General features: G+C 54.5%; 1 protein-coding gene across 2 annotated transcripts; it reads left to right on the forward strand.

Moving 5' to 3' along the window:
* The first annotated feature begins 84 nt into the window (after positions 1-84).
* CRYGS (crystallin gamma S) lies at positions 85-8,509 on the forward strand. 2 transcript variants are annotated; one of them, XM_080603663.1, is made up of 3 exons: positions 85-2,218; positions 5,791-6,195; positions 7,767-8,509. In XM_080603663.1, the coding sequence occupies exons 1-3, from the start codon at positions 2,198-2,200 to the stop codon at positions 8,037-8,039; spliced, it is 699 nt and encodes a 232-aa protein (XP_080459789.1). In that variant the 5' UTR covers positions 85-2,197; the 3' UTR covers positions 8,040-8,509. The 2 variants fall into 2 exon arrangements, with proteins under 2 accessions (XP_080459789.1, XP_080459790.1); XM_080603664.1 differs by having other exon boundaries at positions 5,953-6,195.
* The last annotated feature ends 2,125 nt before the right edge of the window (positions 8,510-10,634 follow it).

The following is a 10,634-nucleotide window of genomic DNA, read 5'->3' on the forward strand; positions in this document are numbered from 1 at the left end:
CAGCATCTTCACACCTTTGATGAATGGTGAACCGGTCAGCTGAGAGAAAAGTAGCAAGTTCTTAGCAGCAAAGGAGCTGAAGGCTTTGAAGGTTGTCTTAGTGCAGCGTTTTGATAGAAATACAGTTTCCTGCCTTTATTTCTTGCAAAGAATATCAACATGAATGAGTCCCATGCTCATTTTGTGCTAGCAGACCCTGTCTGGGGAGATGTGCTCATAGCTGAGCACCTAAATAAGCGAAGCAAAATAGGCAAAGGCACTGCACACATAACTGAATGCACAGCAGCTGTGTGTGACTTGTGAAGAGCTATCCGTGCTGGGAGTGGGAGGGAGGTGGGAGGATTCAGTGCCCTGCTGTAGGTGGCTGTTGGATTGCTGGAATTTCCCTGAAGGTCTCTCGTGACTCCTGGGGTGGCAGCTCATCTGAATCGTACTTTGAAGAGAGAACAAAGGGTTTGGGGTCAGGTACTGACTTGGGGCTGGGTGGAGGTGTGACAGTGGTCACCAGGTGAAGATTTGGTGCTTTTGGAAGTTGTGCCTGAATAAGTTAGGCATTCCCACATCGTGGTGTAAAGCTGAGCTGCTAGTGCCCGATGGTGGTGGTTCTTACAGACTTTCTGCATCTGCCCTCCATCATCTCAGCTGCTCAGTGTTACCTGAGTACCAGTGCCTGCTTTGCGTTTTGTCTGACACCTGGGCTCTGGGGCTGTCTGAATGAAAGCAGGATTATATTCACCTGCAGCTTTCGTTCTCTGGGACCAATGTTGCTTCTAGTTCCACCTCTGTTTTAGTACTGTATAAAGCTCTAAGATGTAATTCAAAGGTGTTGGACAATGCAAGGTGAGTTTATGATGTTTAGCCAACTTTTAAAGGAGAGATGTGCAGAGTGACTGCAGTGGAGATGTCCTGTCGAACCTACTGGGTTGCTTTCTAATAGGATCTTGGTCTTGGTTGGACTTCGGTTGTCATAAGATAGCATTTGCATTTAAAAAAAGAAATATCTGTGAGTGACTTCACGGCTTCCTAGCAGTAAGAGATGTGAGCAGCAGCACTAGATGATTGAAGGGAGGAGGATGAGATGATTGAAATGGGAGGAGGATGAGGTGTTGCTGAGCATCTGTCTGCATCTTACTGTCATACCTGACTGCGAATTCCTCCGGCGTTCAGCAGGGCTGCAGCAGTGTGTGCGGGACGGCACGCAGAGCCACTGTCGTGAGACTGCTTGCCCTGACAGATTTGAAGTAGGGTCTGTGTGCTTCAGGCGCAGCGGTGCCAGATTTGTGCCTTTGTTCCGCTAAGCCGTGGGGTTGGTGCAGTGAATAGCTGCAGAGGTGGTTTTTATAATGTGGAGGCTCGGGGGTGTGCGGGCGTACAGAAGCCAGCGTTCCTCGCCCTCCCTGCTTGGTGGGCCAGTTAAAAGAAATGATCCCTTGCATAAACTGCAAGCAGTGGGGTAAGAATTCTGAGTTTAATTTGTGTCACTGGCAAACTCCTTCAGAGATCCAGGTGCATTCTTTGCTATTTACTGTCACTTTTGGGGTGTATGGCCAGAAATACTTCCTCTCCTTGATGTCAGGCACCGTTTGGAGCAATATAGCTCAGCTGAGGGTGTGCTGTAAAAATACACGATGCCTTTGCTGCACAGAAGTTTCCACGGTGGGCTTTTGAAGTAGTGCCTCCAAGCAGAGGCTGTTCTTTGCAAGTTGTGGTCTTCTCTGAGCACGTGCTCACCCTTTTGTAGCTGCACCCTTCATTGCATGGGAACGTTCTCTAATAAATATTTGCGTTTCTTCCTTGCAGACGGGGATGGGTCTTTTTAGAGCTGACTAGGATGTCTTCTTGTTTAACACGCTTAAAAGGGAGCGCAGCCAAAATGCCCTCCCCCTACCCCATCCTCCAGGGCTTGGCAGGGGGCTGTGCGCTTTGAGTGCGTTTGGCAGAGTTTTGGTGTTCTGACTCAGCAAACGGTAACAAAGGGAGGACGGCGAAGCCTTCCTTTATTCCATAATCCCGTTTATTTTTCTGGAAACCGGCTATAGCCTCAGAATCACTGACTCAATTTTTGGATCCTATTCTCATGACAAAGCGGCTGGCTGGTTTAAAACAAGCCCACTATAAAAAGGGAGCCTCACATCCTGGCTGTTTGTAAGAGGTCCTGACGTGCCTCCAGCACCGGGAAGTTTGGCTGGAACAGAAAATGTCCAGAGCTGGAACCAAGGTAAGTTTATTTGCAACCTACACACGACATTTTCAAGTGCACGGAGGTTTGATGCCCTGTAAATCGACGGCAGAGGCTGTGGTGCCAGCGGTGAGCGTGATGAGGTGCGTTTGTAGAACGAGGTCTCATGGAAAGCTTCCCTGGGATGAGCCGAGTCCCAGCAGCAGCTGCTGCATCCCCCTTCCGTGGTGGAGCAAAGGGACAGACCGATGCCTGGACCATGGCTGTAGCACCAAAGGTGATAGCATTCCCAGAGGGAGGAGAACCATTTGTGATCTGGTGGAATCAGGAGGGATGACGTAAACTGGAGAAAGAGGTAGGTCACAAAGCTCGCCTTCAGCTGGGGTGGCGTGTGTTAGGTGGGGATCCAGCTCAAATGCGGGGATCTTCGATGCGGAGGTGGCAAAGCCCTGCTGGCTGTTCACGCAGATCTTGCCGTAGGCTTGGGACTGGGGCAGGGGTAAGGGTGAGAACTTGGGGCTTGTGGACCGCTTCTCCTGGGAAGTGTTGAACAACTGCTAAGAGCCTATGGACAGCTGAACCTCGACCCGTTGTATTCCTTTGTCTGTCAGGTTACATCCCTCTTAGCCTGCGGAGGTTGTAGGGCCCAGCGGGCAGAGAGCTCGGGGGCAGAGTGGTTTTGTAGGCACTGGTCTGTGCTGCGGAAGGTCTGGACTTGCTCTCTGCTTCCCTGCTCCTTTTGTCTGGTTCGAAGTGATTGAGCTATTTTCGAGCAGTCTTCAGAAACCGAGCGTGGTGTGCCACTGCCTCCCAGCCTGGGGGCTGCAGGTGTGCAGGCTTTATGTACCCGTGCATGAAGGTGCTGCGGAATCTAACTGCCTGCCATCCACATGAAGATACTTAAATGTGTACTGTCCCTGCTGGAAGCCCTGTCCTCTGTTAGGGTGCTTTGCCCTGGCTGATTATGTGCTGTGGTGTAGCAAAATGTCTGGGATGAGTTAAGTCAGCAAATGAGCCCAAATCTTGTCTGTTCTCTGTGCCGTGCTCCCATGTAGCACGTTCCAGGGAGAGAAGAAAAAGGCAAAGGAGAGAATTAAGTGCTATTTCCCACAACGTAAGCAAGTGGTCTGCCCTAGAAAGGGATCACTGTCTCCACGCTACCTTTGTAGAACGCTCTGGGTGCTGCCAGGTATTGCTTACGGGTATTGTTCACAAGTATCCCTCTAACAAAACTGCTGTTGGGAAGAAAAGTGACAACTGCTATGAGGTGGCCGAGGGAGTGAGAGTTTTACAGTTGTGTAAGGAAGATCTGCCGTGGCAAATCTGTTATCTGCCAGGTAAGCCCCAGAGCAATGTTTGGGCAGCGAGTGGTTAACGGGACGGTGCTGCAAGCAGGGCAGCTCGATGGCTTTGTCGACGGAGGTGATTTGTGTCCAACCGACGAATCTGGAATTGAAATCTGTAATTCACCTGTCGTTATCCTGCTTGTGAAAACCGTCGGTCTGCTCTGCTTGTGCCCACAGCCCTGGAGGAAAGCTGAGAGGTGCCGGGTCTGAGGGTCTGGAATGAGCTGAGGGGGTGTGCAAAGGGTGATGGTGGGGAATGGGTGGGCAGGAGCCCTCTCCTCTTACATCTTCCCATAAGTGCTCAAAGAATAAACCAACAAACCACACTTCTAGTTGGTCACTGCTCCTTGATGCGTTCTCAGATTTGTTTTTGGCTTTGTGGCTTCGTAAGTTCAGGGAGAAGATCTCCCAAGGAGCAGCGGGTAGCGTTGCCAAATGGAAATTCCCTTGTGTTCCTCGAGGTGGGGAAGGAACATCAAACGAGCTCTCCTCCTCTGTTAGAAATAGAGGGCCAGCTTGACCAATTCAGCAGGCAAAGCGTTGTCGCTGTGACAGGGCACGATACCACGGACATAAATCCTCTCCCCAGACTAGGTTTGGACTGAAGGGGCACACTGACCAACCAACCACCTCTAGGAACACTGAACAGGGGATACGGAGACTGCTGGAGTGCCTGCTCTGCCTCAGTCTTAGCTAGGCCTCCTCTGGGGACAGAGGGTGAGAAGTCAGGCTGGCATGCAGGGGAAAATGGATTTCAGAGCCCTGTGTGTTAGGTGTTTAAATCACAGGGGGCAGAAAAATTATTTCTGGAGCAGCTGGGGGAATTGGTTAAGGCCATCTCCGACGCTACCAAATAACCCGGGCAGCACGTGTGGGGCTGATGCCGTACTAAGGAGGCTGGAAAAGGTTGAATGCTGTCTGAGTTTGCACTGTGTTGGATCAACTGACCTGCACATCAGTTGGTTCAGTGCAAGGCTCTAGAAGACACTGGAGTAAGAGGCTGATTCACATCAAACCAATGTAATTTTCTCTAGGAGAAATTTGACAGCACTTCATAGTAGGAATGCTTTTGACATGGTCTGACTTCACTGTACCATAAGCAAGCAAGGGATATAGTCAAAAATAGACGTGGTGGTTTGGGAACCCGTATTCCAGAGAGCAGCTCTCGAGTAATTGTCATCTGGAAGGACTGAAAATGAGGGCTGCACAAAGGGCTGCTCCAGGACTTGGTGATCAAAGGACCTCTGAAGTCTGTGGACATCCCTTCTCCAGGCCTGGCTGGGTCAGTGACACCTTGGGCAAGAGGGATGGGATCTGCTCACCAGCTCTCAAGACCAGGTTGGAACAGGTTGTGATGAAGCAAGGGGAAAAAGCACCCCTGAGCAAAGTGCTTGCCATCAGCTGCTCGGCTGTAGTGCAGATCTTTGGAACGAAGTGAGGTGATTAATTGGAAATTTGTTGGCCGTGTCAAACCTGTGACAACAGCAAAGCACCAAAGCAGAACAAGCCAACTACACAATCCTTGATACAAACTGAGCTACCCATGTACTTGAAACACTTTTTTTTTTTTTTTTTTTGCATGGGTAAAGCTCAAGTGATGTCCAGTTGTTGGCACTGACTTTCTCAAAAGCAAACTGGACCAGGTTGGGTGGGGACAAGGAGAATGATCACAGGGCTTGAAAACACGACCCAGGAGGGAAGAGACCTCACCACTCCCTTGTCGTAGAGGTCTAACTACAAACGCTCAATAAGCCAGCTGCCTAATATGGTCCATTGACTACTTATGGCTCCCTTGGCCGTAATTTAGTTACTATTGATCTAGAGAAGGTGGGAGGGGAATATGTTAATGGTGCTTGCTGCAAAGAGAACAGGGGCTTTACTAGGGGTTGGACTGGTACAGAGCTAGGAGCTGGGAAGGGCAAGGAGTTGGAGAAGGGCGGTGGTTGGAGGTGTTGGGGCCAGACTGGTGGATCTGCTGCTGGGGTTGTTTGGATGCAGCTGATCCTGCTCTGTGGGTGGGCTGGACGACTTAGGGACATCCTGAAGGCTCTGTTTGCAAATATTTCAAACCATGATGTGGCTAGAACCGGGTCTAGTGGAAGATGATCTTTATTTAATGTGTGTTCCAACCCAAACCAGTCTGTGATTCTGTAGGATATGGATTCTGGAAAAGGACTTGGGAAGGTTGCCTTTTCCCTGGAAAAGTGAAATTTGGAGACTAAATTGTTTTTTTTTTTTTTTTTTTTCTATTCCTCTTCACATTAGAGGCAGGAGGGGTTACGGACCACCTCCAAGTGTGACTGTGTGCTTTGGAGCGACGTCCTTCCAGCGGCAATGCCAATGCTGCTTGTGGCTGCCTGCACCGGTGCGCCTGCACGCAGGCTGCTTGAGGAACCACCCCATTTCCCTCGGTTCCTTGTGTTTCAGATCACCTTCTACGAAGACAAGAATTTCCTGGGCCGTCGCTACGAGTGCGACAGCGACTGCCCCGACTTCCACACCTACCTGAGCCGCTGCAACTCCATCCGGGTGGAAGGAGGCACCTGGGTGGCCTACGAGCGGCCCGACTTCTCGGGGAACATGTACGTGCTGACGCAGGGCGAGTATCCCGACTACCACCACTGGATGGGCTTGAACGACCGCCTCGGTTCCTGCAGAGCTGTCCAGATTGTAAGTGTGCTGCTGCCCGAGGGGCATCTGCGGTTACGTGCCTGCCACTCCGGCGTGTTTGCAGGTGGCCCCTGTCCTCCTGGCGAGCCTGGGGAGAGGACAGCGGGAGGGGGCTCGCTCCCACAGCCCTGCTCTGGGGAAAGCACAGAGTTTGGGGAGCAGGGAAGGCAGACCTCCTCTGCTCTCAAATGCAGTGGCGGAAAGCAGCTCTCTCTGACCGCTTTGCAGGGGGGTTTCCATAGGAACAGCAGTGCAGTTTTATCTGCGTCTTCCTCCAGGGAGTTTGCTGTCCGGCAGGGTCCCTCCGAGGTCTGCCTCTTGCCTCCCCCTGCCTTGCTGCCGTCTGATCTGGCTCTGACAGCAGGCACAGGGCAGGGAGCAGTGGGGTGTGGATTTTGCAGGACCACCCGGGGATGAGGGGCACTTTGTTGCCTCTGGCAAGCCACGGCTCCCTCCTGACCCAGGGGACTGAATCCGAGTGGTGCTGAGTCCCTGCAGGGCACGCGGGGGGAGCAGCCCCCAGAGGAGCAGCCTTAAAACCAGCCGGGATGGGAGCGTGGGTGTGTGAGGCTGCGACACCAGCGCTGGTGCTGCAGTGTCTTTGCCAGCGGTGGAGCAGACGGTGGTGGGGGTCTGGGCATCACCGACGGGAGCAGCGCTGCCACGGTTTGGTGTTGCGTGGAGCAAGGGGGCCTTGCTTTTGTCTGGAGGTCTAACGCCACTTTGAGCCTGTTGTGCGTTTGAGCTGGGTGTAAGTCCCTTGGCACAGGGCAGGGAGGGTTTCCAGCCAGCTCAAAGCTCCAGTCTGATGCTAGGGATGGAGCAGGAGCACGCGGGAGGTGTAACAGCAGCGCAGCTCCCTACGCCAGCATGAAATGCTGCACGTCCACCGGTGCCTGGCCTCCCCTCCTGTGCACAGGGACCGGCTGCTCGAAGGTGTAGGGTCAGAGGACCCGGAGCAGTGGCACGGATCCACGAGACCCCGCAGAGCTCGGCTGGGGCCGGCAACCAGGGCGGACGGGAGGGGAGGCGGGGGAAGACGGTGTCCAGGCAGCTGCAGATTAAAACCGCTGCAGTGCCTTCAGGCAACGCAGCGCTTGAAATCACAGTGGAAAATACCCGCGCTGTGTTCTGCTGTAATACAACCCAGCTGGGGTCACCAGCTCATTAAACTCCTCATTGCCCGGAGGAGCGGGGAGCGGAGGGGGTGCATCACTCCACTCGGATCTCGCCGAGCAGCTTAAAGGGTTTGCGCAGGCGGCTTGTCTGGGACAGAGCCCGGCACTTGTTTGTCCTCCCTACACCCCTCCTGAAGCGGGGCTCTGGTGGGGCTTTGAGCTGAAATTGCTCAGCTTGGGCTCAGTGCCCTCTTTGCATGGGATGCGTGGTCGGGCGTTACCCCGTGCTGTGCTTTTGGGGGGCTGACGGGAGCCGTTCTGCACCATCCTGGTGTGCTGGGGGTGCTTGGTGCCTGATCTGAGCCCAGCTGTGCCTTGGCTCCGCTCCCATCCCTCGGAGAATACGTCGGTGCCTCAGCAAACACCCTGCAATTTTCTCCCCTTTCCTTGCAGCCGAGCGGAGGCCGGGGCCACATCCAGGTGTTTGAGAAGGGAGATTTCGGCGGGCAGATGTTCGAAGCCACTGAAGACTGCCCTTCCATCATGGACGAGTGCCGCATCCGTGAGGTCCATGCCTGCCGGGTGCTGGAGGGCGTCTGGGTTTTCTATGAGCACCCCAACTACCGGGGCAGGCAGTACCTGCTGCCCAAGGGGGAGTACCGCCAGCCCGTGGAGTGGGGAGCCGTGAGCCCCGCCGTCCAGTCCTTCCGCAGCATCGCCGAGTGAGCGGAGAGGAGCCATCCCCCCCACCCCAATAAAGCAGTTGAGTCACTCAGTTCAGCCTGTCCTGCTTCTTCCCTGCATGTGAGCCTGCTTCCCAGTTGTCCCTGCCCTGGTGGAGGTGATGTGGAGCTGAGCCTCCTCCAGGCACAGCCTCCATCTCTGCTGTCATCCTCCTCTGCGCTGGCCCCGTCCCCTCCGTCCCTCTGCTCCTGGGTCGGGTGGCAGTGGCTGTCCTGTGTCTTGAGGAGCGTGTCCCTCTCATGGTGCACAGGGCACTGGGACCAGGGTGGGAGGCAAAGGGGACAGAGCAGAAGGGTGGCAGCCACAGCCTCCGTGGGGACCCTGGCAGCCCCGAGTGTCAGGATGCTCCCTGGAGGTGTGAGATGAGGGGAGAGCCACAAAAAGCAGGGCAGTTAGAAGAGGAAAAAGAGGCTGGATGCGGACTGAGATGGTGAGCACCTCCCAAAACTGCCCTGAGATGCGAGATTGCTGCTGGGTGGCCCCAAAGAGCAGGAGGGGAAGGGAAGAAGTTGTTCCCCAGGCTCCTGAGATGTGCAGGGAGCAAAGGGGGCTGTCAGGCTTGCCAGTGCTCCCAGTCAGCCCAGTTTGGAAGGCCCTGTTTTGCCCAGTGCCGCTAGATGTCAGGCTGGATGCGTGCCCACGCAGGATAAGTGATGCTGGCTGCACGGGGCCCTCTCCTTCCGGGGACGCCCGGTCCGTTTGCAGGTGGAGCAGAGGGACCCTGGGATAATGATGGTGGCAGAAGCAGAGCCCCCCCAGCCGTCTCCCCCTGGCTGATGTATGAGGTTATTACGGAGGGGGAGGCAGGTTAAGCGGTGCTTGTCAAGCCGCAAGCACTGTGACCCCCCGGGAACGCAGCCCCCTGCGAAGGACGGCGCGTGTCCCCATCCTCCCCCTGCCCCCCCCCTTGCCTTCCCTCACCTCTCTCCTTTCCTCCAGGGTTTAATTCTGCCTCGTCTCGGTGCTTCTGTGAAGGCAGGCGAGTTGTGGGCTCTCTTCTCCGTTTCTCTGGCCTAGAGGGGTTGGATGGATGCGGGATGCAGACAGCTCAGGTTCCCAACACACTTCCAGGACCAACCAAGGGTGCCAGCTCCCCTTTCCCCCCAGCTCCTGGCAAAGCTCTCCAAGGGCTGCCTGCACAGGGCTCTGGCTCGAGCACGCCCTTCCCACCGGGTTTTGCAGGGAGCCTGTTGCTGTCCCCAGTTCTGCAGGGAGGACTCCTGCAGGCAGGTGCGTGCCAGCCGCTGCCTTTCCAACCATCTCCCACTCTGATTTTGGGGACTCTGCCTGGTCATGGTGCTCCCCCACCCCTGTGCCCTGCGCTGGGATTTGTCCCACACTGCTGCGGGTGCCTTTGGGCTCTGGGGCTCCTGGAGCACCTCCAGTGTGGGGTGTCAGACAAACCAGGCTCTGCTTTGCCCTTATGGTCATGTTTCTTCCCCGCGTCCTTCCTGTCCATCGCTCGAGGTACCCACTGCCAGAATGCAATTATCCCAGCTCTTCCCCCTCCCCATCCTCTGGCTGGCTTTTGCCCTCCAGTGAATTTTGCATTGTGCCCCTAGTGCTGGCAACCAAGGCAAACAACAATAAAATATGCTAGTTGTGTGGTTTTTATTTTATTTTATTATTATTCTAGATTACTTTTTCCATCGGGGGCTCCCTTGTCACCGCACAGCCGAGCCCGTATGCATATGAGCAGCGGGGAGCGCAGGCAATCCAACCCAGCCCGCTGATGCCATTGCTTGACAGCTAATTTCCATTTTTCAGTATCAGGGGGTCTGCTCCAGTAATTGGCATGCAGATTGTGTCTGATGGGCCTGTTCTACACGAGAAAAGACTCTGCTAGTTAGAATAAGCCAACCCCAGGCTGATGGATGGGGCATAAGGAGGTCATTGCGAAAGAGAATATGCGGGCGCGCATGTACGAAATGTGAAATTTCTCTCCCCCCCCCCCACTTTCTTTATCCAGAAAACTCTAATCTATCATATTGCATTGAGACAAATCCTGCTCTGTTTCTTTCCCCTTTTTCCCTTGAAGGGAAATGTGCTGGAGCCTACTCCTGGATTTAATAAGAAGATGGTGCAGCATTGCAGGAATTAAAGCGGTGCCATGTTTCATTAGCAGCTGGGGATCGTGCAGAGCTGGCCCAGATGTTAATTACACTTTGGGAATTAATTGCTGTAAGGTGTACCTCTCCTCCATCATCTGTAATCCAGCGGGTGTGCGAGGACTTGAAGCAGGAGCTGTGGGGTGGGCACCTGTCCCCTCCTCTGCCTGTCTGTCCTGCTGCTGTTTTTCCCCCCGTTTCTGCCAGAGGACAGAAATGATACGGTTGGAAAGGCAGAATATTCCTCCCAGCACTGCCCATTTGTTCCCTTGCCAGGCTGCCTGGTGAGGCAGGGTTATTATCATGACCGAGCGACGCACCTTTGGGTTTCTGCAATCTCAGGGAGATCACGGTGTGGCCCTGGTGGGATGCTCGCCCTCTGCTTTGCCCCCCAAAATTGCTGCCAGGCATTAACGGTGTGAACCTGGGAGCACAGCCCGGTTTGGCTGGTGCTCTCACCGTGACCTGG

Source organism: Anser brachyrhynchus, assembly GCF_964034855.1.
Source record: "Anser brachyrhynchus genome assembly, chromosome: 9".
NCBI classification, from domain to species: domain Eukaryota; kingdom Metazoa; phylum Chordata; class Aves; order Anseriformes; family Anatidae; genus Anser; species Anser brachyrhynchus.

What these genes read in the sequence shown, in the direction of transcription:
- CRYGS (XM_080603663.1), top strand. Translation starts at nt 2,198, where the DNA reads ATGTCCAGAGCTGGAACCAAG. An exon ending in TGTCCAGAGCTGGAACCAAG is followed by an intron (nt 2,219 to 5,790) that starts GTAAGTTTATTT and finishes TCTTCACATTAG; the next exon opens with AGGCAGGAGGGGTTACGGAC. An exon ending in CCTGCAGAGCTGTCCAGATT is followed by an intron (nt 6,196 to 7,766) that starts GTAAGTGTGCTG and finishes CTTTCCTTGCAG; the next exon opens with CCGAGCGGAGGCCGGGGCCA.